Genomic DNA, 27994 nt, shown 5'->3' with positions numbered 1-27994 from the left:
CCAGGTTCAAGACACACATCAGGGTCTGCAGGATGCATCTGTGAAGCTTCTCCTCCAGCTGCTCACACAGTGGAGGTTAGCTCTGCAGCTCCAGGGGAAGACGCGAGGCGGAGTCGAGGTTTGTACATCGCAGCGCTAAGTTTAACTCATTTACAGACACCTGGTTATTTGTTCACTTATAAAACCAACATCGCAGAAATCCCTGTTAATTTTGGTCAATGTTTCTTCTATCTCTGTCAGTCAAGCCCCAGACTTCCAGAACGAAGCCCTCATTGCTCAGTGCTGCATGCGGTGGAGGGGCTGGCTCTGCTGCTCCTCTGCTCGTGTCAGATCAGCACAAGGAAGCTGGCGGTTGGCGTGTTGAGAGAAATACGTTGCCTCTTCACAGCTCTGGGACATGCTGAGGTACAGTACAGGAAACTGACAAGTGACTTGGCAAAACGGATAAATATAGAGTTCAATGACAGCTGCTGGTAAATAGTCACTACAGAAGGAAAGAGGAGATGTAAATAGCTGGATGCAAGAAAAGGCATCTGATTGTAGGTGTGACTAGAGATGCAGCCGTGAATTCTGTCACACTCTGTGACGCAGTTTTAAAAATAGCTCATTCTATAAATGTCTCTCCCTCCAGGATGATGACAAACCAATGATAGAGGTCATGGACCAGCTGAGCCCAGCTGTAATGGACAGCTTCGTTCATGTGGCTGTCTCTGACTCGGTGAGTTCATCAGTAACATTAATACATTAGATCAGTTATGTAGTTATTTAGTCTTCCAAATTACTGCTGTGTGTCATTCCTAAATTCTTCCCCCTCTGTTCCCTCAGTCCACCTTGCCGCTCAACCACCACGTTGACCTCCAGTGGCTCGTGGAGTGGACGGCTCGACTGGTGAGCAGCTCCTATGACGTGAAGAGCCCGAGCCACGTCTGGATCTTTGCCCAGTGCCTGAAGGACCCATGGGTGCTCTGTCTGCACATCTTCTTGCGGCAGGAGCACCTGCCCAAACACTGCCCCATCGCCCTGGGATACGCCTGGCCCTACGCCTTCACACGGCTACAGCTTCTACTTCCTCTGGTTGATCCCAAGTACATGAACACACTTTGATTACATTGTACATTTAAGGCATCTAACTGAAGAGCCGAAATAACAACCAATACCACATATCTCATATTCTGTCCTTTTTGACCTATTTCCACAGCAGCCCGGTGAACGCTAAGAAGACCAGCACGGCGGGCTCCAGTGACAACTACATCTCACTGTGGCGGAACTACCTGATCATGTGTCTAGGTGTGGCTAAGCCCAGCATCATGTCCCCGGGTCACCTCAGGGCTTCCACACCGGAGATCACAGCCACCACGCCCGATGGCAGCGTCACCTACGACAACAAGGTGAGTGTTTTCCTGCTGAAAAAAAAGAACACCATCAGCGTTTAAAATGTCCCCCACAGTTTGTCTGAACTCAGCGCCATGTCCTCACATGTTCAAACAAGAGTTCAAAATCCAACATTAATCATTGCTTAAAAGATTGACTGATTGATTGATTGTAAAATATTTAATCTGATGTTGCTCTCATCCAATCCATCCATCCTGATCAATGAGATTTAAATTGTAAAGAATAATCTTTTGCATGAATCCTTTTGATTTTCAGGAATTTGCATCAGTTTGAGATTTAGTTTTTGATTAGTTTTAAAGTTAATGCTGCACATAGTTACTGTCTAAATATTTATGCTCTCCTATCTGTCATTCTGATTGCTATTTGTGTATTTTCTCTGTTTATTGCTCAGGTGATAGGCACTCCCTCAGTGGCCTGGCTTTTAAAACAGCTCGTCCCGCTGATGAGAGCTGAGAGTCTGGAGATCACAGAGTCTCTGGTTCTAGGATTTGGATGCACGAACGCTCTGGTCTTCAGGTACCGGAGCAAGAACACAACTACATAAAACACACATTACATCATGTTCAAGAATCATACAAGAGTTGTTAGATACTGTTGTGTGACTGTTGTGTCAGGGAGTGAACACACAAAGCCTGAATGCAGAACACATACAGTAGAAAATGGATGATGTGCTAGATTAGTCTTTATATCTAACACAAGAAAGATACGATTCATCAATCAACTTTATGCTGTCTTGATCTATCACTTATCATCATCTATCTGTACATTCTCTTCATAACTGAGATGAGCTGCATACCTCTCTGACGTCCAGGGAAGAAAGTACAACACTGTTCTACAAGGGAATTATTAGAGGAACAGACGTGTATCACATTTTTTCACAGTACAGTGGTTCCATTGTGAAAAGGAGGTATTTTCATTTTAAAAAGAGATCATCTATTTTTAACCTAAAGTGTTTTCCAAAAGGGCGTCCTTTGTTATTCAGAGGGATTAAGGTCTCTCCAGACACATTTTTCACATCAGTGTTTGAGGATTAGTGGGTTTAGGGAATGTGACATTTGGGTTGCACAAGATAGGTATCTGTTACAAACTTCCCTGTTCTCTTGAATCTGACCGTCCTCTGTGTACGGGGTTTGATCAGACTCATTTAGCAACTCTGCCGATCAGACAATTGATTGATTTGTACCATCTTTGATCCTGTGTGTCTACAGGGAGCTGGTGGAAGAACTGCATCCACTGATGAAGGAAGCACTGGAACGTAGGCCAGAGGTAACACACACACACACACACACACACACACACACACACACACACACACACACACACACACACACACACACAGACAGAGTGGACGAGGAACAGGACTATTGATCTCGGACAGGAAACCTGCAAATATCTTGCAGATCAATTATAATGTTTGTATTTTAAATACAGGAGTTATTAAGTTTCTCTTTCCAGTCATATACAGTGTATGCTATTAGAGATGGTCACCATAAGTAATAATTTATAATTTATGAAAATGGACTCATGGATTATTTGTATTGCTAATGTAAAGTTAAGTCATTTTTCCTTTTTATGCCAGTATAAAGTAGAATGACACTCAGAAGAGCGCATCCCGCCGCCAAGGCCCAACAGTCCCATTAAATTCAATCAAGATCCACACATTATTTTCAGGGAAATCTACGAAAATGTCATAAAATCCCCAATCTCACAATATTAAAGAAAAAAGGGGCTGGATCTGCCCCCAAAAGTCAATGGGTTCCTTTTTGTCCAATGTTCCATCCTTCCACCAAGTTTTGTGGAAATCTATTCTGTAGTTCCTAGTAATCCTGCTGACAAACTAACAGACAAATCAATTTACGGGGGGGGAAACATTACCTCCTTGATAACATATCTATATTAACATTTATTTCTGTTTGTGTTTTCAGAACAAGAAACGCAGAGAAAGGAGGGATCTTCTCAGGCTGCAGCTGCTGAGGATTTTTGAACTATTGGCCAACGCAGGAGTTATCAGTGACAGGTAGCACTCAGACTTGCTTACAGCCAGTTGCTGTTAATATACACATATACGATTCCTTGTCAAATATAAAAGCTGGTTTCTGTACTGAAGCTTTCCTTCTCTTTGTCTGTAGCACCAACGGAGCACTGGAGCGTGACTCCCTGGCACTGGGTGCCTTGTTCCTGGAGTATGTGGATCTAACCCGGATGCTTCTGGAGGCTGAGAATGAGAAGGAGCTGGACGTGCTTAAAGACATTAGAGCCCATTTCAGTGCGATGGTGGCTAATCTCATCCAATGTGTTCCTGGTAAATCCTTTTTATTCCTCTTTTATGATATGAAACATACATCATAATACATTGGTCTTTCAGTAGTAGTTGACTCTGCAGCCGTGGCTTTGGACGTAATCTGTAGCCACAACAAAATTATAATGGCAGTCTGTACAAACGCTCATGATTACAATTGCAAATGAAGTTTACTCAAAGGTCTGTCTCCTGTATGACCCTGCCTGCTCTCTCTCTCTCTCTCTCTCTCTCTCTCTCTCTCTCTCTCTCTCTCTCTCTCTCTCTCTCTCTCACACACTCAGTCCACCACAGGCGCTTCCTCTTCCCTCAACAGTCTCTGAGACACCACCTCTTCATCCTCTTCAGCCAATGGGCTGGACCCTTCAGTGTCATGTTCACCCCCCTTGATCGTTACAGTGACCGCAACCATCAGATCACTCGCTACCAGTATTGTGCTCTCAAGGTAAGTGATGCCCAAGCCAGAGTTATTCTATCATCTTGTCCTCACATGGTGTTTTACAGAAACCTTAGCATTAACTCAACTTGACTTTTGTCTCCTAGGCTATGTCAGCAGTTCTGTGTTGTGGACCAGTGTTTGACAACGTGGGTCTCTCTACTGACGGATATCTCTACAAATGGCTTGACAACATCTTGGCCTGCCACGACTTACGGGTACGTCAACACTTTGACCTACTGTTGCCTTCACTTGTCACACAGCAGCTTTCTGTATTCTTTTTTCTTCTTACAACACACTGATCAGCACTACTTCTAAATTTCAGCTTACCACAGGAAGTTATTTTAAAAATCTCAGTCAACCTGGACACGGCTGCTCTTTTTGTGGCCATATGTGGATTCCCTTTTCATGATCACTTGTTTGCTACAGGTGCACCGTCTGGGGTGTGAGGTTGTGATCCTGCTCCTAGAACTGAATCCAGACCAAATCAATCTGTTCAACTGGGCAGTGGACCGCTGCTTCACTGGATCGTACCAGCTGGCGTCCGGCTGCTTCAAAGCCATTGCCACCGTGTGTGGTAACAGGTAGGGGATCACCTTTTCTCATTTAAACTGAGGATCCACTAATATATAACAAATCAAGAAACACAGATGTAGCATAAGTAGCATATGATTTTTTGTTTTGAATAAAACATACTTACAAAATTCTAGTTGTCTCATAGCAGTTGTCAACTTGGCTGACGTTTAACCAATGAAATCATACAGTGTATATATTGAATACACTTACTCTTTACCCTATTATTGTCCACACTGCCTGTACATATTTTTTTATTTTAACAGGTATGTAATAATGTCTCCCTATTTTTCCAGGAATTACCCATGTGACCTTGTGACCCTGCTCAATCTGGTTCTGTTCAAAGCCTCCGACACCAGCAGAGAAATATATGAGATATCCATGCAGCTGATGCAGGTAGATTCACACATGGACAAAACACACAGAAGACGTGTAATTAACTGCACACGTCGAGGTGAAAAGGAGAACTCGAGCATGAAATCTAATCCTGTTGATGCATTTGTCTGCAGGTGCTGGAGTCTAAGCTGTGTGCGTACTCTAAGCGGATGGTGGAGCAGAAGCCTGGTAACATTTTGTATGGAACACACGGCCCCCTGCCTCCCCTCTACAGCGTCAACCTGTCTCAGCTCTCCATCCAGCTGGCCAGCATGTACCCGGAGCTCACGCTGCCTCTTTTCTCAGGTAAAGACTTGATGCTAAAGATGTACAGAGGCAATGCACAGACAGTCATTGTAATTTTTATTTTGAGAAAGCTATGTTCTAATCCATTAAATAGTGAAACAGACAGATTATGACAAATGTTAGATTTGCTCTCTGACATTTCTCAACTCTTGCAGAGGTGAGCCAGCGTTTCTCAACCACCCACTCCAATGGCAGACAGATCATGTTGTCCTACCTGCTGCCTTGGCTTAGTAACATTGAGCTGGTGGACACGGGGCTCCTACCCCCTGCTTCAAGCCCCTGCACACCAGAGGAAGAACCTCGTGGTCAGGCGCGGGGCATGAGTCTATCCCCAAGTCTGAGAGGTAACGGCTGGGGCTCTCTGCAGGCGACCTCGCTGGTGCTCAACAACCTCATGTTCATGACCGCTAAGGTGAGAAGCCTTGTTTGTGAAATTACTCTTTGTCCCAGTGACATCTCCTGCCTTTTAACTGATGTTTCTTTACATCGTCAGTATGGAGACGAGGTTCCTGGCCCAGAGATTGAAAACGCCTGGAACGCTCTCGTGTCCAACGAGAGGTGGAGCAACAACTTACGGATCACCCTGCAGTTCCTTATCAGCCTGTGTGGAGTCAGTAGTGACACTACACTGTTGCCTTATGTAAGTTTAAAGTGATGTGTGTATTACATCTCATGATAAATACCTACGTACAAATGAGCAGGGTTTAATGAGAAACACATTTTCATCTGTTTTAGATCAAGAAGGTGGTGATCTACTTGTGTCGCAACAACACCATCCAGACTATGGAGGAGCTCCTGTTTGAGCTGCAGCAGACAGACCCAGTCAACCCAGTGGTGTTGCACTGTGACAACCCTCCCTTCTACCGTTTTGCTGCCAGCAACAAAGCCTCCACCTCACAGACCGGTGAGAGGAGACGCTCCTGTACTGACCTATGATGTGAAATGACTTTTGACTCTGTGTGAGAAGTTGACAGCTTGTTATGCGACAAATTGTTGGCACTGACAGTCCTGTAGTGTTGAAGGTTATCTTGAATATCTCTCATGTGTAGGCACCACCTCCAGCAGTAACACTGTGGTGGCCGGTCAGGAGAACCTGCCAGACACAGATGAGAACAAGCTGGTCAGGGAGGAAGAGCGGTCAGTATCAATACAGTTTTATTAACTTATACTAATTAGAATTTGGTTAAAAAATATCTTAATGTGGTTTTACATGTTGGAATAAAACTGTTCACAGTAAATCTGTAAACTCTAAAACCTACTTGTGATGTCGTTGTTTCACAGCAGGGCGAGGGCGCACAACAGACTCGAGTCTCGTTACAGCAACAGCTCTGGAGGTTCCTATGAGGACGAAAAGAGTAAGTTGTCTTGGTTCTTGTGAGAACGGATGGGAAAAGATTTACTGAACCGCCAGAGGGGAGTCACACCTGTCTGTCTTTTGAAGGGAGATATGGATTCTTCTTGTCAGTCACTATTTGTTCACCACTTTAGCTTAAGACATAAAAAAGCTAACTGCCACTAATCCCCTCACATACCTACAGTGCTGACAGAATTTATGGTGGGACTGTCATGGAGTGTAGAAGAGTGTGAACTAACACACGTCTCATTCACTGGATTTAGATTTTTGGAGCTCGTATGTCACTTTATCTGGACTCAAGCAAAGACCCACCACACAGACACTGGACAACCTCTACCACAGTCGATCTTATGCAAGCATCTGTGTTGGGAGGCTTCCAGACATGAGTCTGCTGCTGTTGTCTTTATGTGACTAAGCAGTGATGCAACTAGCCAAGTACAAGGACAAGTCAATTTAGGAGCATAGCTGTCTGAGCAGGGGACACTCTAACTGGGCCAGTGTATGACCTGACACAACTATTTTAGACTAAACCTTAACAAGTAGATTCTATTTTATGTCAATCACTTGAACAAGAAAAAGTCTTGGGACATTACTGTTTAATTATTTAATATTAAAAGTTGCAGGGGTTGCATTGACTCCTTTTCACTTCATGTATTTACTTCTTTTCACTTCATGTCATTTGCCCAGGGGTTCCTAGATTCTGACATATTAGGAAATACATGCATTTATATATAAAAGTAATTTAATGCTTTATGACGTCTGTATGCTACACACCACCAGAAGGCTAATTAAGCTTAGTGTAAATACTGGAAATGTAGGGAAACATCTAGCCTGACTCCAAGGGCAACAACATTCACCTACCAGCACTTTTCTATATAGATTTTATATCCTTTTTTGTGTAGAAGTTTAAAACATTAAATTAAGATTTTTGCTTGATTGCTGGTTGGGTTATGAGCCATACTATTAAGTTTGTGTACTACAGTTAGTTTTACATTCATCACTCTGCCGTGGTTCCAGTGTTTATACTCGACAAGAAACAAAATTAGTGACATGTGCATATCAATATTATTGACTAAATCTTTGATTTTGTAGATGACCCTCTCCCACCATATGCTGGTTGGCTACTGAGTGTTCTGGAGACCAACCGTCCTCAGCCGTTACCAATGCCAGTTAATGGTGGCTGCTGGGCTCCTCTGGTTGACTACCTCCCAGAAACCATTACACCTAGAGGACCACTGCACAGGTACACACAAGCAAACTCAACACGGACTCGCACGGTGCAGACAAATCTGCTCTGAAACAACTATGAAAGTTGCACAGAGAAAACAGGCTCAGATTGGGAACAGTGATGCGATTATCAGCAGCAGATCAGCAGAGTCAGCAGTCTCTCAGACTAGACCAGTCACACCTACTCACAGATGGTTGATAAACTGCAGCACAGAATGAAACCGAGTCAGCTCTGCTATGTAGAGAACAAATATTGTCCCTCTAGACACTTAAAAAAACACTTACTTAAAAAAGGTCATAAATATGACTCGGGTTAGATTTATGATGCAAACATTCATAAACATCACTGAAGAACCAGCTGTTGTAAAACATTAATGGAGGTTAATATCCAACTTTTTTCTTTATTGAACTAAGTGAAGAAGATTATTTGTTTCTTATTACAACTTTACACTGACATGTTCTCTGTGCTTTGACAAAACTTTGCATGTGTTTGTCCTCAGGTGTAACATTGCGGTGATATTCATGACTGAAATGGTGGTGGACCACAGTGTGAGAGAAGACTGGGCTTTGCACCTGCCCCTGCTACTCCATGCCCTTTTCTTGGGTAGGAACACACAATGTACACTCATAGACAGAACTTCAGTCACCGACTCTTGTCTTCAGTTGATTAATTTTGGAAAGATAAGCAAGAGGCATACACAGCGTACATGTCATTCATAATACACACATCTGTCAAACGTACATGTCAACTCAGAGGGCGTGTCTTCCACATAAGAGACCATGAGAACCGAAAAGAAAAGATCAAAACCCCAATCAATCATTCACTGTGCTTCCAGACATTGTGTTTACTCATCTCACACAGAAATAACCTCGAGGTGTGTAGGTGACGTCTGGGACCTCGACTAAATTAATGGCGTGACAGTGTGAGCTTTTATCTCCACCACGTTGACAATGCATTTCAGTACAGGCTGCTCTCTTGTGACGACACTGACACATTCCCCAGGGCCTGCATTTTACCACATTACCTAACGTGGATACATACAGTGCCTTGCATAAGTATTCACCCCCTTTGGACTTTTCTACATTTTGTCATGGTATAACCACAGATTAAAATTTATTTCATCGTGAGTTTATGTAATGGACCAACACAAAATAGTGCATCATTTGGAAATGGGGGGAAATATTACATGGATTTCACAATTATTTACAAATAAAAATCTGAAAAGTGTTGAGTGCATATGTATTCACCCCCTTTACTGTGAAACCCCTAACAAAGATCTGGTGCGACCAATTGCATTCACAAGTCACATTTGCAAGTCACATAATTAGTAAATAGGGTCCACCTGTCTGCAATTTAATCTCAGTATAAATACACCTGTTCTGTGACGGACTCAGAGTTTGTTGGAGATCATTACTGAACAAACAGCATCATGAAGACCAAGGAGCTCACCAAACAGGTCAGGGATAAAGTTGTGGAGAAATATGAAGCAGGGTTAGGTTATAAAAAATATCCAGAGCTTTGAACATCTCTCTGAGCACCATAAAATCCATCATAAGAAAATGGAAAGAATATGGCACAACCGCAAACCTACCAAGAGGAGGCCGTCCACCCAAACTGAAGAGTCGGACAAGGAGAAAATTAATCAGAGAAGCAACCAGGAGGCCCATGGTTACTCTGGAGGAGTTGCAGAGATCCACAGCTGAGGTGGGAGAATCTGTCCACAGGACAACTATTAGTCGTCTACTCCACAAATCTGGCCTTTATGGAAGAGTGGCAAGAAGAAAGCCATTGTTGAAAGGGATCCATAAAAAATCCCGTTTGGAGTTTGCCAGAAGCCATGTGGGAGACACAGCAAACATGTGGAAGAAGGTGCTCTGGTCAGATGAGACCAAAATTGAACTTTTTGGCCTCAATGCAAAACGCTATGTGTGGCGAAAACCCAACACTGCCCATCACCCTGAGCACACCATCCCAACAGTGAAATATGGTGGTGGTAGCATCATGCTGTGGGGATGCTTCTCTTCAGCAGGTACAGGGAAACTGGTCAGAATAGAGGGAAAGATGGATGGAGCCAAATACAGGGCAATCCTTGAAGAAAATCTGATGCAGTCTGCAAAAGACTTGAGACTGGGGCGGAGGTTCATCTTCCAGCAGGACAATGACCCTAAACATACAGCCAGAGCTACAAAGGAATGGTTTGGATTAAAGAATGTTAATGTCTTAAAATGGCCCAGTCAAAGCCCAGACCTCAATCCAATAGAGAATCTATGGCAAGACTTGAAGATTGCGGTTCACAGACGGTCTCCATCCAATCTGACTGAGCTTCATCTTTTTTGCCAAGAAGAATGGACAAACCTTTCCATCTCTAGATGTGCAAAGCTGGTAGAGACATACCCCAAAGACTTGCAGCTGTAATTGCAGCCAAAGGGGTTCTACCAAGTATTGACACAGGGGGGTGAATACTTATGCACCCAACAGATGTCAACTTTTTTGTTCTCATTATTGTTTGTGTCACAATAAAATTTATTTTGCACCTCCAAAGTACTATGCATGTTTTGTTGATCAAACGGGAAAAAGTTTATTTAAGTCTATTTGAATTCCAGTTAGTAACAGTACATAATGGGAAAAAGTCCAAGGGGGGTGAATACTTATGCAAGGCACTGTACCTGACCTGTCAGAAATGCATTATTAGGTTCTGCATATTCAGCATTCTAACCCTCGAGCTCAGGCTGTGGGTTATCAATCAATCTGTGCCCTGTGCGCAATCAACTGTCTAAGAATCAATGTTGCATTGTTTCATTTGACAAACTTTTCGTTGGGAGAAATGTTAAATATAGTAATGTACATGCTCTCCACAAGAAACAGGATATCACTTGTAGCGAATTGTCATAACAACCAGTGAAGCACAACAAGCCATTGTGGCCATTTAAGAAACTCAACCCCAACATTTCAGGGTACATGAGCAGTATTTAGTGTTAATTCAAGTCTTTTCGTGTATTTAAATTCAAAAAATGTGCAAGCTTGTGTTTCCGGGAGGGTATAGGGATTAAAAATACATGTCAGTGTAGTACAGTTATATTCAGCTCTTTGTGCAGAATCCTAATGTTGTTGTTGTCTTACTGGATGTGTATTTTATTGGCCAGGTCTGGACCACTACCGGCCAGAGGTCTACGAACACAGCAAACGCCTCCTTCTCCACCTCCTCATCGCCCTCTCCTGCAACAACAACTTCCAGGTCAGAGCGGGATTCTGTGTTGTTATTCTACAATTTTATTCTGAGCTAGTAAGAAAGTGCACATAGTGGACATGGAAGGTTTTACTAGTCACTTAAGATGAGTTTCATTGTTTTTCTCCAGGTCATAGCCTCAGTTCTGATGCTGACAAGAGAGATCAGTGACAACAAGACGCTCACAATCAAGTCCAGCTACCACACAGAGTACCAGCAGTCCCGTAAGTGGAATCCATTTACACATTTATTATCCTCCTGGAATATAATGTGTGGGGATTTAGTGCTCAGTGTGTCCACCTGTCTGTCTGTCAATGCATCTGTAATCATTTAGTGAGCATGAAACTTCACTTCATGTGGTGAACTGGTGCCTTTTGATTTTTAGGGTTTGCCAAAGGGATATGATGTCTCCTGATTCCTCTTTTTAATTCTCCATTACCATTAAATGGGAATGACTGGGGAAATGTACTGAAACATTGCAGTACATAAAACATAAACATGATAAAGCCATGGTGTAAATTAAAAGTACACTTAATTCTTTTCTCTATCATCATTTTCTCAGGTGCACCAGACTTCCTGCGAGAGTGGCAGGCCTCTCCAGTGGCCGACTCAGGCCTCTGCTCCACCTCCAACTCGTCCTCTGCCAGTCTGGGGGGCGGCAGCACTGCGGGCAGTGTTGGACATCTGCCTCTTGTGACCCCTGATGACCTGGAGGATCTTGAAGATGCGTCCAATGAGACAGATGAGAAGACAAACAAACTCATTGAGTTCCTCTCCACAAGGTACACACAGCTCCGCCAATGTTCTGTGAACTTCTAGAGGACACCACATGTCCAAGCAGGCGTGTGTGTGAGTGTAAATCTCACTGTCGAGCACGGCGTGTGTGCGCTGTGCACATACATTTATTTAGTGCTTGTGTAACATGTATGTGGTGTTACTGGTGGTGGGTATACAGTGCCTGGAGTACTGTGTTGTTGTTGCTCAGAGCGTTTGGGCCGCTGTGGGTGCACGAGGACATCACACCAAAGAACCCCAACTCCAAGAGCTCGGAGCAGCTGTCCAACTTCTTACGGCACGTCGTCTCTGTCTTCAAGGAGTCCAAGTCTGGTGAGGCGCCAATCATGTTACTGCTAGATACCTTTCAATGAATAACAGAGATATCAGGGCACACTGCTACCTTATGAGTCATATCTGAAAATCTGTCCTGGACGTAATGAAAAATCCAACACGATCGCACGAAATGCATAATAATGAATGCCAATCTTCTCCAACATTTACATCACCTCTTAAAAGTAATAAGCCGTCTGCATAAATGTGTCAAGACTCCACATGTGGGTTTAGCTGAATCTTTATGTGTCTTTGTACCTTATCTGTTTTGACAGACTTCCACCTGGAGCAGGAGCTGAGTGATGTGGCTTTACAGACAGCTCTGTGCAGCTCCTCGCGTCACTATGCCGGCCGCTCTTTCCAGATCTTCAGAGCCCTCAAACAGCCAATCAACAACCACGCCGTCTCTGACCTGATCTCACGACTGGTGGAGGTGGTCGGAGAACATGGAGATGAGGTGCAGGTGAGAAACGGCAAAAGTGAGAGATTGTTGGTTTGGAGACAGTAGAGGAGAGAAGTATTTCAGCACTTCACATCTTTTTTTACTCTGCAAAAGAGAATGTATGTCGATGCAGATTTTTGTGCCCTTTGAATCAAACAACACGTGTTTCAGGGGTATGTGATGGAGGTGCTGTTGACGCTGGAGTCAGTGGTGGTGAATTTAGCAGAATGTCTGAAGAACAGCGACCTTATGGCAGCTCTAACCAGGTACGCCTCTGCTATTTCTAAAAATTAATTAAAATTTACATAATATTAAATATTCATCCAAACTTTATTTTGATACAGGAACACGATACTCAACATTAATTACCGTATTCTGCTTTATTAATTTCTTCTTCGTGTGGTGCACAGGACGTCCTCACCAGACTTTGTGACTAGTGAAAAACTGATGAACAGGAAGAGCACGGGCCAGTTGAACTTCCCTGGCCCAGGATTCGTGGGGTTGTCATCACAACGTCATCAACGCTCCTACTCCGTCCCCAAGAAGTTTGGTGAATGTAACAACCCGTCGTTCGATCCTCCTCGCAGTGCAACTCTGGATCGCATACAGGCAAGAGAGGAAGATTCTCTTTATATCACATAATGCTTTTAATACTTGTAGGTCACAGTACATCTGACAATATGCATGATGTATTATTTTTTCTGCTGATGTATGATCTTGTGTGTGCCTTGTGCTGTTGTTTTTAATTGTGACACAAAGATTTATTTCATTTTCAATCTACAGGCCTGCAACAGTCATGGCCTCTCCCGATCAGGAAGAACCCCTGGCTCCTGCACGTCATCCACCAATCGTATCGATCCCAGTGTTCTATCGGACCCCGCCCACGTTTCTCATCCCTCATCGATACTGGCCACGGTCTTCTGGGTGGCCGTGTCACTCATGGAGTCAGACTTTGAGTTTGAATATCAGATGTCACTCCGTCTGGTTCACAAGCTGCTTTCAAAGGTAGATAACATGAAACTTACTGATCTTAGAGCGAAAGAAATACAATTGTAAAACAGAAATAAAACTACAGAAGAAGCAGAGGAAGCTCCCGACTGAAATGAGACATTTGAACAACCGAGCCACGTACACACTTTCTAGAATTGCTAAAAATGGTAGTTTATTATATTTGAAAATTAAAGCATCCTAAGTTGGTGAGAACAGCTATCAGCACTCAGCAGTGCAAGAACTAGCTTTTGATTTATGTCAAGCGGGAACAAGTCCTAGCCTTTAAAATACAAATGCCTCAGGTCACTAAGTGCTGTTACCAGCTTCCGCTAAACCAGAAAAAAACCCTCTCTATCTCCCAGGTTCCTTTAGACAGAGCGGAGAACCGTGAGCGCCTTGAGAAGCTTCAGGCTCAGCTGAGGTGGAGCGGCTTCTCTGGGATTCAGCAGCTTTTGTTGAAGGGTTTTACCTCCCAGTCCACTTCCGACCTCACCTTGCAGCTCTTCTGCCAGCTCACGCCAGTGTCCCGTGTGCCTGTGGTGGACAGCTCACAGTCTATAGGTACGTGCAGGATCACGATGACGTTCAACCCGAGTCAGGGACAAACTGTTGCTTTTATTCCCTCTAGGTGTTGTTGAAGATTGACCTCTTCTCTCTGTGCAGGTTTCCCTCTGAACGTGCTGTGTCTGCTGCCTCACCTGGTGCAGCACTTTGGCCACCCCACTCAGTTCTGTAAAGAGAGCGCGGAGAGGATCGCACAGGTACAATGCAATTCATCACCTGAGCTCAGTCTGATTTATTTTAATTTCCTTTCGGTTATTGCAGTTTATTTTATGTTAGGCTTTATTAGGCAGGTGTCAGAAATAAACATGCACTGAAAAGTTGCATATACTGTAAATCATCAAGCTGACTGCCTTTGCTTTTCACACTCTCTCATGATCTCTCTATCATTGCCTCTCAGGTGTGTTTGGTGGAGAAGAAAACCAAGCTGTCACATTTGGCCCATGTGATGACGCTCTACAAGACGCGCTCCTATACGCGAGACCCTTTCTCCTGGGTCAGTGTGGTTTGTCGCTACCTCCATGAGGCTTTCTCCGACATCACACTGAGCATGGTCACCTATATGGCTGAGGTAAGTGTTGATCAATATGCATTTTGATTCCTTTATTTCTAGATGTAGGTGGTTATCTTTCTCCTAGTGTAGCTACAGGGATTTATTATAAGTATTTGGCATAACTTGTTGCATGTTAGGAGAGTAAGTTTGGTTAATAGTTATGGTGCTAGTTACTTGTGTATGTGAAGCAAGGGCAGCTCGTAAGTGATCCATTTCTCCAGTCAGGGGCAGTGAGGGTTCATGTTGATATCTTGCTGGAAGATAGAAGTTGTTGAAAGTTATTCTTGTCACCTCTGGTTCAGTAATTGTCATTCAACTCTTGACTTTGCCCCGAAGCAAGATTCATTTTGTGGTCCCGTGCTTTGTCATGAGCTAAATGTCTCTCTCCATCTCTTAGCTGTTGGATAAGGGCCTTCCCAGCATGCAGCAGTCTCTCCTCCAGATCATCTACTGTCTGCTCAGTCACATGGACCTGACTGCTGTTCACGTCAAACAGTTCAATGCTGATGTCACCAAGACCATTGAGAAGTTTGTCCAGGTTAGCGTCCTACAGTACTTGTCTGTACTGAAGCTCAATCCACTACGACTCTGATAAACTATGCACTGCAGTCCCTCTTATACTGTGTGTTTGATTCCACAGACCATACACTGGAAGGATGCTCTGAACATCTTAAAACTCGTGGTATCACGTTCTGCCAGCCTAGTTCATCCGACGTACGGCCACACGCAGGGTGACCTTTCCAACCTGGAGGTCAGCAGGGTGTGGGACGGCTCAGCCAAGGCTCTGCCTGGGAAAACACTGGACTTCACCTTCGACATCTCGGAGGTGAGGAAGCAACAAAACAAAACTGACACTTAGCAGTATGATGCTTTTTGGAAATAATTTCGGTGACGAAACATCATAATTGTTTTCTTTACAGACTCCAGTGATTGGCCGTCGGTTTGACGAGCTCCAGGGTTCAGGGGGTAGAGAGGGGAAAGCCAGAGCCATGGCTGTAACCCGCAGCACTTCCTCCACGTCCTCTGGATCCAACTCCAACACCATCCTGGTGCCCGTCAGCTGGAGGCGACCGCAGTCATCTCAGGTAAAGTTAGATGTGACAGATGTGATAGCTTGAACCGTAAATCTTTGACGTGGCATCTTAGCGATGCTTGGTATTTCCACTCTAGCTTTGAGCTGTATTACTTTGACAAGCACATATATCAAAGCTGCCACTGCTTTAATATATCCAGTAACAAATTGGCACTTGCCCTGTTTTGTTTTGACATCAGAGTTGTATTTCTCTGCAGATACTTGCCGTAGTTAAATTGCACAAACTATAAACTATGTGAGACTAAATGCAAAAGTCATCAAACAGCTGGGCACAAATTATATATTGGTAATTTAAACAGCTGGAGTAGATCAAAAACAAGCCAATAAACTTCAGAGGGACAATCTTGAGTATGTTAGAGTTTATGTTTATTCCTTCTTTGATTAATACTTTTTTTAATTGCTCACTGTCTTTCGTCTACATACAGAAAAGAACCAGAGAGAAGCTGGTGAACGTTTTGTCTCTTTGTGGACAAGAAGTTGGACTCACTAAGAACCCATCTGTAAGCTACGTCCCCGTCTCTTCTTTACAATAGTCACTTTTGAAATAGTTAAATTCAGCAACTTCTTCCTGTCTCTCCAGAATTTAACAGAGAATCATATTTAAAGAGCTTTACCATCTGTCTGTGATGAGTTTAAGTACAGTTCTCGATCCTTCTCGCCAGGTGATCTTCTCATCGTGTGGCGACTTGGACATGATGGAGGTGCGAGAGAGTGGCGTTTCATCGGAGGAGGGCGGAACTAGAGATGACACACTCGATGACACCACCAGTGAGCAGCAGTTCAGGGTTTTCAGAGACTTTGACTTCCTGGATGTGGAGCTGGAGGACGGAGAGGTGACATTCATATATCACTGTATATCACCACATGCTCACTTGACATACAGTAAACAGTATTAAGTGTCTGACTCTTTCCTTCCCTTTTACCTATTTTTTGTGTGTTTTAGTTTTTCCACCTGTCTTTCTTTAACATCAATATATTTGAAATGTGTTTCTCTGCCCCTCCTCTGTGTCTCTCTCTCCGTCTAACTCTGTGTCTCTCTCTCTTCCCCTCGCTACCTAGGAGCTCCAGGTAAGGTGTCTCACACTGAGCACTTACATCAGCTTTAATCAGCGCTTTGGTGTTGCTGGCTCCTTTGTTTCCCACTGAAAAAACAAACATGTTGATTGTGCTTCATTTTGCTCTCACAGCTTGGTTGCAACTACATTGCTATCTGTCGTAATGGAGATAAATGATGTTGTAAATTCTTAATGGGAGAAAGAATATCCTATTGGATGCAAACGGCCTTTCCAGCCTATTTCCATGCCATGAATAACAGTTCATTTTGCATCGTGTGCTTGTCGTCAGATGCTCTTACTCAGCAACCATTGTTCTCCTTCCTTGCAGCTGTTGCCTCTGCACTTGTCTTCCAATGTATATGCGTGTGTTTTATTCAGGGCGAGACTGTCGATAACTTTAATTGGGGCGTGCGTCGGCGATCTCTGGACAGCACGGAGCTGGGGGACCTGTTAGAGGAGAGCCAGCACTCAGGCAGCACCCCCAGCCTGGGTCACGAGGACCCCCACGATTCGGATGAGTCGTCGGAGGAAGAGGAGTCTTCAACCAGCCAGAGCCTCTCTCACTCTCAGCTCGTACGTAGCCTTAACTGTTGGATCTGTGCAAACACATACCTGAAAGACTTGAGTCCCCTAATTAAGTGTAAAGACATAATTTGACAGAATAAGTCACAATGATAGATATTCCTGTTTTCCCTTCCTCTTCCAGACTAACCCTTCTCCATCAGAGGAGACAAATCACACTGATTCTCTGTCGACTTCTTATGACACATCTGCCGATCCACTTTCGCTCAATGCCATCACACCGGGCCATGGGGGCCTCATTGATGACCTCAGCGGCCTACATGTGAGGGATAAAACACTTTAGTAAAGATACACACTGTTTGTATTTCTACATATACATTTGGTATCCTTAGGAAACCCTAACCTCTGTGTCTCCTCAGGGGAGGGTCTATGGTGACGATGAGGACACCCAGGCCCAGGACGACGAGCTGTCCCTGAGCACCAACGAGCTCCCTCACGGCTCAGACTGCGGTGAGAGCTTCACCCTGGAGCTGCCGGGGCAGCATCAGGATCAGCTGCCCAACCTGGACCACCGCCTCAACCCAGACTACTGCCAACCACCGCTGGACTTTCTAGACCCCAACTGTCTGCCCAGGTGAATGAGACAGAGGAGACATAGAACAACAACACAACTATATGGAATATTATCTCACTGGAAGTTTTTACCAGCAGCCAGATTGACGGAGGTTGGACCTAAACCTCAGTTAAACTGCAGTGATGAGTTTATTTCAATCTGCCACAACCATAATGTTTGTGTAAACAACACTTGGACAGATCAGGTTGTTATTATTATATCGTTCCCAATAAATTCTGCTGAAAAGACATTTTACATATTAGTATTGAATTATTCCTATTAGGTCCATTAGGTGTCAGCTTTATATGTTCTGCTATTTTTTTCTACATATAAGCGAACACATTATCCAGCTCATATAATCCCATGATGCAGCTGGGCACTTGATTTGGATATAAAACCCTTTTTCTAGGGGGAAAGGTATCAAAACCTTTTTTTTTTTCTTTGTGCCCCCATTTCTTTCCCATTTCCATGGTGACAGCTTACGTGATGATGTAGATGACTTGGAAGACCTTGGTTTTCCTCCTCCCCCTTCTCCATTTTTCTCCGCCATCTTGGCAGCCTTCCAACCCACAGTGTGTGACGATTCCGAGGAGGCGTGGCGCTGTCATATCAACCAGCTTGTGACAGACTCAGATGGGTCCTGCGCCGTGTACACGTTCCAAGTCTTCTCCTCTCTCTTTAAGGTAAATCAGTGGACCTACTTGTTGAATACACAACTCTTCACTCTAAGTAGATAGGTTTTTATTGCAGTGTTTTTCTTGTGTGAGGATGTATAATAATTCCTCGACCTTTCTTCCTCACCCAGAACATCCAGGGTAAGTTCTGCACCCTGACGACTGATGTTGCTACTTACCTGGGAGAGGGCTTGAGGGGCATTGGATCAAAGTTCCAAAGGTCCTCACAGATGCTAACTACATGCTCCGATTGTCCCACAATCTACATCGATGCTGACACGGTGAGCATTGCTGGTAGACATAACAAAACAAAACTGCAAAAAATGTGAAAACGGGATTTATGTTGAATTAGTCAGGCAAGTCAAATGTACACAACTCTTCTTTTTCTCTCTGCAGATCATGTCCTATGGTCTCCTTGAAAAGATGAAGTTCAGTGCGCTGGAGCTGCAGGAATACCTGGACACCTACAACACCAAAGAGGAGGCTGCTGTATTGGTAAGTCAGCCTCTAGACATTATTGCTAAGTTAGTTTTGTTTTTCATCTTTGAAATGCGTGACTAACTAACCTTCCTTTCTCTCTCTCTCTCTCTCTCTCTCTCTCTCTCTCTCTCTCTCTCTCTCTCCCTCCCTCCCACTCCTGTTGTTTTACATGTTTTCCCCTCAGTGGCTGAGGAACTGTAAGGACACATTTCCACGGTGTCCTGGTGACAGCGTAGTTGCATGCCAGCCCGGAGACTCGGAGGAGAAGGTGCGAACAGGAAATGTATTTATTTACTGTAACAAACGGACACATGTAGAATTTATACACAAACTCACTAAAACATATAGGAACCTTTATCATCTTGCCTCGTTGCTCCTCTACGCTAAGATATTTGCTCCCTTTGCGTGTTTGCTGTGTTATCTTTTTCAGCATCCTGTCTTTTCCTCCTAGCCACCAAGAACTAACTGAAATGTACAATTTTCTGGGTTCTTTATACTGTTGACTAATTCTTGCTAGCTTGACTGTGAATAGTTGATGCTGTGCTGTGCATGTGTTTGATTGATGCTTTGTCTTCCTCTCACCTCACTCTGATTCCCTAACATGCGCTCTCGCTGTCTAGCAAATGGAGTCTCTTGCAGTAAGTTCTCTTCCACGTTTCTTCACTTCACTGCTTTAGATTCCTTTGGGACAGATTAACTTAGCACAAGGCAATCAGCTAGTTGTGTTACTGTGTGTTTGTGGTCCTTTGTGTGCATGTGTGACTGTGTCTCTGTGATAAATCTCACTCTGTTCCTTCTTTAATGTCTTTTAGCAACTGGAGCTTTGTCAGAGGCTCTACAAGCTGCACTTCCAGCTTCTCCTCCTCTTCCAGTCCTACTGCTCGCTCATTGGTCAGGTTCATGCCATCAGCTCTGTGCCTGAGGTGAGACAACTCGTACTTTCACACAAAGATGACACTTACAGTCGTAACACAGCAGGTTATTCAACTGATTATTCTCTGTACATGTGATAAGATTCACTTTAGAGCCCGTTCACACACTGGGATCTTAAAGAATAGATAACATAACATGAAATATTTATTATTTTGATTATCTTGCATCAAAACTGTTCCTACCGACAGCAACAGTTTCAACATCTGTTCTATAAAACGTTTGAATAGATTCACATCACATCCTTCTTTAGATAAACTGATGAATTCAACATCATCCTGTGATGAACACAGCAGGTTATTTTATTTTTCTTGGAGCAAGCTGGCACCAGAATTTTCTTCGGGATTATTAAAGTTTTATTTAATCTCATGAAGAACTTTATACAAATTTCTCCCATATCTAGAAATCTAGTTTCCCTCATCCACTACTTTGATAACGGAAACAAATGTATCTGATTTAATGACATTTACAAAATTTCTACTAAAGAAACCCAATTGTAACCTACTTACCTAAGTGCACATTAATGCACTGAGTGCTTCTAAATGAGCTCTATCATTTCCATTTCTGTACTGTACAGCTCAATATATCTGTGATGCAGTGTATGTGATGAAAGTGGTTCTAATGGAATTAAATAAAGGAAATTAAACAACTACTGTAACACTTTGTCCAAGAATGACAAGTTCATTTAAACAGAGTTGTCAGTTTGTTATGAGAGGATTTTTCATCCTTATTCATGTTTTAGCTAAATGCTGTTGGAACTGTGATTACATTAAAGCTCTCTCACACACACACACACACTCAATCCCCATCTGTTTCCCCCCCTCCTTGCAGCTGCTGAACATGTCTCGAGAGCTCACCGATCTGAAGACCAGCCTGCAGGCGGCAGAGGCAGCAGTGGCCAGCGACCTGGAGCAAAAGCTCTTGGCCCACACTCACGCACACGCCACCCAGGCAGCAGCCGTGGTCGTGCCCAGCTTCCCCACCTCAGAGGCAGCCGTTCAGGCCATTCTGGAGTGCCTTAAGAACCTCGAGTTCACCAAAGCTGTGCGCTACATCCAGGAGTGCAGGCGAGTAACAAATCTGTTTACAAAGCTGCTACACTAGATTTTTCAGACGATAAAGAAACACATTTATTGTCCAGAGCTGCAACATTTGCTCCCATTTTTTGAAATACATGAAAAAACCAACCATGTTTGATTCTTTCCCCACATTCATCAACATGACATCAAACATCCCCTTGTTCTCCCCTTAAAAAGTCATCCAGAAAATGAGTGAACACACAGTAACATCTACGCCCAAAACATATACACATGATAAACTGCTCTCTTTCTTGAAACCTATGTATTAACCTCACACCCTCCTTTTCATCTCATTTTCAGGAGGCAGTGGCCCAGTGGAGTGTTCGGTGGCAGCTCAGAGACCGAGGTCCAGACGCTGCTCAACATCTATTTTCGCCACCAGACGCTGGGCCAGACAGGAACCATCGCCCTGGTCGGTTCCCGCCAGGACCTCAGCCTGATCTGCTCCAAGCTGCTGGAACTCAACGGGGAGATCCGCGACATGATCCGCCGCGCCCAGGGTTACCGGGTCATCACAACCTACCTCCCCGACTCCAGCGTTTCCGGGACCAGCCTCTGACAGGACCTCAGGAGCTCCCCCCCACCCCTTCCTTCCCCACCCTCACCTCCCCCATCACTGCAGCCACTGACCCTTCCAAGACCACCTCCACCTCCGTCTGCTCTGGAAGAGGAGGCCCAGCACCCTCATACCTGGCCTTTGCCTCCTCCTGTGTTTCTGCTGCCCCGGATGCACAGCTCCAGGCAGATCCCTGCCCACCGCCCCGCCCCACACTAGAGCCAGAACCACATTCAGAGCGTGAGCCAGACTTTTCTCTCCTCTCCTCATCCTCCGCTGCAGACTCCGATTCCTCTTGGCTTGATTTTGCCAAACCTCCAGACCTTTTCTCATCACATAGCTGCTCAAACACCACAGGCCGACCAGATTTTAATCTGCCACACACACGAGAGCCAAGGAGGAGTTATCTTGACGAGAACACTAATCTTTATTATCCTTTCAGAGGACGTTCATCACACAGATCCCCGCTGTCACATTTAAACAGCACCAGACACTCGATATCATCTCTAACATCAGACACATTGCTGACTGTAGCTTCAGAACCCACCTTACTTTCACACCATGACCCAAACGCCTCGCCCATGCCCCCACCCGGCTCCCATCTCCCACACATCCCCCGCTCTCCATACAAACACTCCAGCCCGTCCCCAGTTCTGCACCCTGGCCCCGACACAGTCTTAACCCGTGGCCCTGTCCCGTCTTCATCCCTCCTCCCTCCCCCTCCCCCTCCTCCCCCTCCTCCCTGCCCCACCAGTCCAGGAGAGGCTGCAGCGTGGGGTTGTTGCTGCTCCCTCGGTGGAGCCGCTACGCCCCTATCTCGCTACCTGGGGAAGGTGGGGCACGCCGCCCTGCCCCTATTGAACGTAGGGGGGCTCCTGAATGCTGAACCGTCAGACGTTCAGACCTGAGACGTCTAAACTCACCATGACAGAGAACTAATTACTTCTGACCAACCCTAAGATCTCTCAATCTGAAAAGGAGAAGATGACACACCAGAGACACTTGGAGATTTTAACGGTTTAAGAAGAGCGACTCATGACCCAGAAATAATGGGATGTATCACTGAACCCACTGGATACTACAAAATGCTGTATGCTGTATGCTGACAAAGATGACCTGATGTTATTCTATCTGAGAACGAGCTTCGCTTTACAGCTACATGTTGTGAAACTGATGTGCGTCTAGTTGAAGTTCTCATCATTCAGCACAGAATCTGCTCAGCTCAGATTTCTAACTTGCTTCCAGAGGAACTTGAGACCTGATGAACTTGATTGACTGCTACTGCCTCTTTCAGGAAGGACACCATTGGCTGGTTGTATCACCAGTGAGGAAACTACCTGCGACACTGCGTTCTATAACTGGTTACAGTTTTCGCTATTGCACTAAATGGAATTTTGGTATTAAATAAAACAATGTTACAGGAGGGCAGCTCGCTACTGTTTTTGTTACTGTGAGAGAAAGGGCCGTCACTTTTACCGAGAGGGAAAAGCCAAAATCTGGAGTAACTCTTCTCTCCTGTTGTGTCTGCTGTTTTGAGAAACCGTGCAATGCATGACGCAGCTGAATGCTTTCTACTGTACGCCCACATCCCTTCTGCTCCCTGAGAGTCTGCCCTCTCCAGACTGACTGAAAAGACTGATTGAGAAAGAGCGGATGCAAAATATTCAAGAGTAATTCCTAATGCTGCCCTTCGCTCTGTTTATATTCTGTGTCAGCTTGTCCTCCGGCTACTGTTGTAAACAATGGTGGACTTATCATGCCGTTATCTGTGCGTGACGCACACTCCTCTGTGGCTAGTCGTAGCATCATTAGTGAGTGTGCACACTGTATATATCTCCCTGTCCGACACTGTAACACTTTGACCTTACATGTTCACATGCCAAGAGGACGGTGCATGTATACACTCAAATATTTTTGTCTTTTGTCTGTATACTGTTAATAGATATGGGCACACAACCATAGTAGCATATGTTTGTGTGTGGTTTGTAGTTACCTTACACGTGAGGGAAGGCTGACATTCAGCGCTCTCTGTTGTTGTTCAAAACTAAACTCGTGCTACTACTGAAGTTCAACACTTCCTGTCGTCTGCCACTTTTTGTGACTCTCCTTCGTTCCCCCCCCCGAGCAGTCACTTCCCCTTCGCTGTACAAATGTCTTGTCCCTATTTATATCTGATCAGCTATAAATCAACTCATTTGACCTAGGTTTTATATTGATGTTTTGTCCTCTCAAACTGCCATGCATGCATCTTCTGTGTACTGTATGGAGTGTTGGAACTATTTATTAACAATCATGTTTGTATGAGGTACAAAAGGGAGCTTTGAGCTCATGCGGGTATGTGTTTTCCCCCCCAGTAGTGTGGGAGAATGTGTGTGTGTGCATGCCAAACATGAAATTGCACATTTTTAAAGCTTTTTAGATGAAGACTGTAGTTGTTTTTTTCACCTTGTAAATACTTTTACAGCCTTTGTGAAGTTGTTTTGAGTTGATGCTCTGTACAAGTCGGTGTCAAAGTAAAGACATATCAATTACTTGTGTTTTGCTTGATCTTCACAACACACGTCATTTTTTTATCAATTGGATGTTTTTTCAAAAATACTGTATTTAGAAGTCAGGACTAGTCATTGTTATAACCCAGGTCGAGAGTTGCACTGACCCGTGTTTCATTGACAGAATATAATTGTATTAATCAGTTTTGTTGATCAGGAAAAACTGAATGTTGCCTTCAAGCGGTAAGAGTTAAACCTGAACTGAGCTGCAAAGTTATTTTAAAACATCAAGAATGAGAGCAACTTCAATACTAGAAAGATTCGACAGTGCATCGCTCCACTTAAGCTTAAATTATTTCTTGTTAAAGTAAAGAACATCCTGAGTCGGTCCATTTATCTGGATCCACTCTAGATGTAATGGGTTCATCCATGAGTCATGTCCCACCCCTCCACAAAGTTTTGTATATAATGGATGAATTGCTTTTGCGTAATTCTACCGACAAACACCATGAAATGAGAAGGGCACTCAGAGTGTGGATGATAGACAACTTTATCACCATATTGCATAGAACACTTCTGCAGACTGCTTTTAAATTTCACCTGCTCTTAGATATTAGCACTTAACATTATGGCTGATTGTTTCCATGAAGAGCTTTGAACCATTTGTTGAGAAATTAACAAACTGCTCACACACACAAACAAGCAGGAAAGACAATACAACCTTGGAAGTAATAATCTACAACAGTTTCACATTTGAGGTGCAATGTTAATCTCTTAAACTTTCTTTTAGCAAAATAACATTTTCACGTGAACTTACGCACCAGGATGAACGGAGGGAAACAGAGCCCTGTAGAGATGCTTTTTGAAATTCAGCTACTCGCTGGTTGGAGAACAAATAAATCTGTTAAAGTCTGTAACTGGAGGCAACTGCCCATCATGACACGTACAGGTCAAACACACGTGATGGGGCCTCGACTCTTTAACAGATGCAGTCGGAGCCACGTGAGGAACGGGTGACTCCGGAACAGAGCGCGGAGCTCAGAAGGTGTACTTGAAGCTGTAGGTGGAGTCGCAGGGCAGCCTCATGCCCCTGCAGCGACAGCACAGGTCCTGACGGTGAGGTCTGTTCATGTTGACGTGTCTGTGCTTCTTGTCACAGCAGCAGGAAGTCAGACCGCAGGCCTGAGACGGGAGAAGACACGGAACAAGTCAGTCTGGGGAACATGTTTAAGCTTTAAGAAACTTCTTTAAATGAACATTTCCTCTTCATGCAGGACAGAGTTTATGAACCTTGCAGATGATGGGCTCCACTCTGTAGGGGTTTATCCCCACCTGACACTTCCGGCAGAGCTGCTTGTAGTACACCTGATCAGAGAGAAATGAGCATCATCTACGTGAACATGATTTAAACATGATGTGGTGCATGTTAATGGCACATTGCAGTTAATAATGCACCACGTACCTTCCTGGTTCCAGAGATGCACCATACATAAGCACTCTCCCACCGGATGTTGCACTTCTTGCAGTGGAAAAAGCCGTACCTCTGCTCCAGGAACTGAAAACAAACCACAGGGGAAAATCGTGTTGTGCGGACACCTTGTAGGAGGTTGTGTTGTGATGAAGACTTGTTCGTTTTTATAGTTTACTGAATCAAAACTGTAAATCCTAAACTTTCATTGCCAGGAACGAGACTGATCCCAGACGTCCAGCAGCCTCCCCTCATTCATTTTCTGAACTGTCAGGTACTTATTATTCTTTTAACTCATTTTAATCTTTCAATAAATCCTATTAATGTGTCACGTCTTTCATATCTTGTTTTTAATCATACTTGAAGCACTTTTGAATTACCTTGGTGGTGACAGGTGTTGTAAAAAGATAAGGAGGGAGCCTTAAAGGTTTGAAGATTACCTCATCTCTTCAAGCCCCGCATGTCTGTATGAAATCTGATTTTAATATCTTCATGTGTTCAGTTTTGTGCTTCTGTATTTTAAGATTCTGTTAAAATCTAGTTTTGCCTTGGTAGTATTTCAATATGTACTCATCAAACCCCCACTAAGGACTCATTTTGGACCATTTGGGATGTTGTGTGTTTGTATCTGGAAGATGTGATTAGTTATCAGAGGACACGTGAACCCAGGTGCAGGGAGCGTGTTTTTGGACACACCTGGGAAATGGCGCCCTTTGGGAACTGTCTGAAACTTGTCTCCAAGTTATTCCCAGTGTCCTCGCTGCTGTGGTACGGCTCTCCCTCCCAGTACGACTCGTAGTGCTCGGCGGCCTCGGCTTCTCCCGCACTCCTGTCGTCGTCTCTGGCTTCCATCGTGAACAACCTGGGGTCAAACCCCGGCGAGTAGACGGACACGGGCCTGAGGAACCGCGGCGGCGTGTCGTACTGCCACTTCCGGGCGGGGCCGAGCTCCGGAACCGGGATTTGGGCGAACTTTGAGGCCCCGGGTGGTTCGCTCGCCAGGCCCAGCAGCGTCTTGGGACCCAGCGAGCACTGCACGGTTTTATCCACCTTGTTGTTCACCTGCACCCCGCACTCGTTGGTGTTGGCCCAGCGTAGCAGCGGGTCGGGCATAGCTCTGGGGCCCACCTGGGACAGGCCGGCCCTGCAGAGCTCCAGGTAGTCCAGGTCGTGCGGGGTCATGAAGCGGCCGCCTCGCTTCCCCCAGGTGCTGCCCGGGGCCGGCGGAACGCAGCCCGGGACCCCGCAGTGGCTGAAGGGTGGCAACGTGGTGAGGAAGCCCTCCATCCTGGAGCCGTGAAACCCGTCCATGCTTCTTCCTGCAAACGTTTAAACAGCTGCGGCGCTGATTGGTTGATTAAGAACAGGAGCGTGCACGACGCAATTAGGTTGCTCTGTAGAAAAGTTTGAAACATTATATTGGAGCGCCCCCTACAGCTCAGGTGTACCAGAGCTCCATCATAAAAACAAACAAGACAAAGCAAGGAGCTGATCTTTTATTCCTTTTAGAACATCAAGAATACATTTGTAGTTTAAAGGTTATGTGGCTTTTTCAGGAAAAGTTAAATCAGCGATAATCAATAGAATCATAAACTTCAACATGTTTTTTGTAGGTTAGGGAGAAATGAATGGCTCCATTGAATAATCAATAGAAAACACAATGATCAAAATCAATCATTCAATATCAAATCAATAGGATAACAAGTTATTTCCAACGTGGTCCCAATTATGTGAAGACAAAAACAAACTTAAGAAACATTTAACAATCTAAAAACTAAATACCTTTAGACACGTGAATTGTCTTCTCAGTGAATGGATTATAAACACAGTTCACACAGAGGAAACGTGGACGTCGTCCCTATGAGAACATTATGTTTGTGTGAATCTGTTTCATTTATCACATTATTATGGAAAAACCTCATTCTGCTGCTGCGTTCAAGTGCTGTAGGAAAAACTAGACTCGACACAAACCACTGAAGAGGCAATAAAGGCAACTGTCAAAATGTCACTTAGTGATGCATTGGTTTGGAATTTTTTTCATAAACACATTTTAACATGAATAACTTTGTTAAAGAAAAAACTATACACACTCTATAAGAAACTTTACTTATGAACTAAATTAAAGAAATTACATTAACTTCTTTACACGTATCTGTTCAATTTGTCAAATTATAAGAAGAGAAAAGAGAAAAGATG

General features: G+C 44.3%; 2 protein-coding genes across 7 annotated transcripts in view; one reads left to right on the top strand and one right to left on the bottom strand.

Annotated features, from left to right (window-relative positions):
- The window catches only part of fryb (furry homolog b (Drosophila)), a 55405-nt gene extending 31033 nt beyond the window's left edge, over positions 1-24372 (top strand). For 2 of the 6 annotated variants that reach the window (XM_047343678.1, XM_047343677.1), the window contains exons 19-66: positions 5-118; positions 241-405; positions 632-718; positions 826-1085; positions 1199-1388; positions 1784-1908; positions 2601-2658; positions 3318-3409; positions 3522-3694; positions 3973-4133; positions 4232-4342; positions 4554-4708; positions 4994-5093; positions 5207-5378; positions 5534-6018; positions 6114-6282; positions 6428-6515; positions 6660-6733; positions 7825-7975; positions 8460-8563; positions 11104-11195; positions 11317-11410; positions 11749-11968; positions 12142-12293; positions 12569-12756; positions 12907-13001; positions 13146-13344; positions 13519-13740; positions 14088-14286; positions 14389-14486; positions 14687-14857; positions 15237-15377; positions 15480-15665; positions 15760-15924; positions 16358-16432; positions 16595-16765; positions 16992-17000; positions 17366-17560; positions 17694-17831; positions 17929-18143; positions 18601-18805; positions 18928-19077; positions 19193-19291; positions 19461-19544; positions 19897-19914; positions 20089-20199; positions 21038-21273; positions 21586-24372. In XM_047343678.1, coding sequence (XP_047199634.1) covers positions 5-118; positions 241-405; positions 632-718; positions 826-1085; positions 1199-1388; positions 1784-1908; positions 2601-2658; positions 3318-3409; positions 3522-3694; positions 3973-4133; positions 4232-4342; positions 4554-4708; positions 4994-5093; positions 5207-5378; positions 5534-6018; positions 6114-6282; positions 6428-6515; positions 6660-6733; positions 7825-7975; positions 8460-8563; positions 11104-11195; positions 11317-11410; positions 11749-11968; positions 12142-12293; positions 12569-12756; positions 12907-13001; positions 13146-13344; positions 13519-13740; positions 14088-14286; positions 14389-14486; positions 14687-14857; positions 15237-15377; positions 15480-15665; positions 15760-15924; positions 16358-16432; positions 16595-16765; positions 16992-17000; positions 17366-17560; positions 17694-17831; positions 17929-18143; positions 18601-18805; positions 18928-19077; positions 19193-19291; positions 19461-19544; positions 19897-19914; positions 20089-20199; positions 21038-21273; positions 21586-21844 — 7221 coding nt within the window. In that variant the 3' untranslated portion in view covers positions 21845-24372. The remainder of the gene's footprint in view (positions 1-4; positions 119-240; positions 406-631; positions 719-825; positions 1086-1198; positions 1389-1783; positions 1909-2600; positions 2659-3317; positions 3410-3521; positions 3695-3972; positions 4134-4231; positions 4343-4553; positions 4709-4993; positions 5094-5206; positions 5379-5533; positions 6019-6113; positions 6283-6427; positions 6516-6659; positions 6734-7824; positions 7976-8459; positions 8564-11103; positions 11196-11316; positions 11411-11748; positions 11969-12141; positions 12294-12568; positions 12757-12906; positions 13002-13145; positions 13345-13518; positions 13741-14087; positions 14287-14388; positions 14487-14686; positions 14858-15236; positions 15378-15479; positions 15666-15759; positions 15925-16357; positions 16433-16594; positions 16766-16991; positions 17001-17365; positions 17561-17693; positions 17832-17928; positions 18144-18600; positions 18806-18927; positions 19078-19192; positions 19292-19460; positions 19545-19896; positions 19915-20088; positions 20200-21037; positions 21274-21585) is intronic. The other 4 variants (XM_035178312.2, XM_035178314.2, XM_035178318.2 and 1 more) reach the window with 4 other exon arrangements.
- A 490-nt stretch (positions 24373-24862) lies between these two features.
- On the bottom strand, positions 24863-27199 carry zar1l (zygote arrest 1-like). Its single transcript, XM_035178325.1, has 4 exons — positions 26495-27199; positions 25793-25885; positions 25621-25695; positions 24863-25512 (listed from the first exon to the last, which is right to left on the bottom strand). The coding sequence occupies exons 1-4, from the start codon at positions 27107-27109 to the stop codon at positions 25369-25371; spliced, it is 927 nt and encodes a 308-aa protein (XP_035034216.1). The 5' UTR covers positions 27110-27199; the 3' UTR covers positions 24863-25368.
- Positions 27200-27994: the final 795 nt, after the last annotated feature.

This window comes from Hippoglossus stenolepis, chromosome 15 (genome assembly GCF_022539355.2).
Source record: "Hippoglossus stenolepis isolate QCI-W04-F060 chromosome 15, HSTE1.2, whole genome shotgun sequence".
NCBI classification, from domain to species: Eukaryota; Metazoa; Chordata; class Actinopteri; order Pleuronectiformes; family Pleuronectidae; genus Hippoglossus; species Hippoglossus stenolepis.
This window is presented reverse-complemented; position numbering and strand designations above follow the sequence as displayed.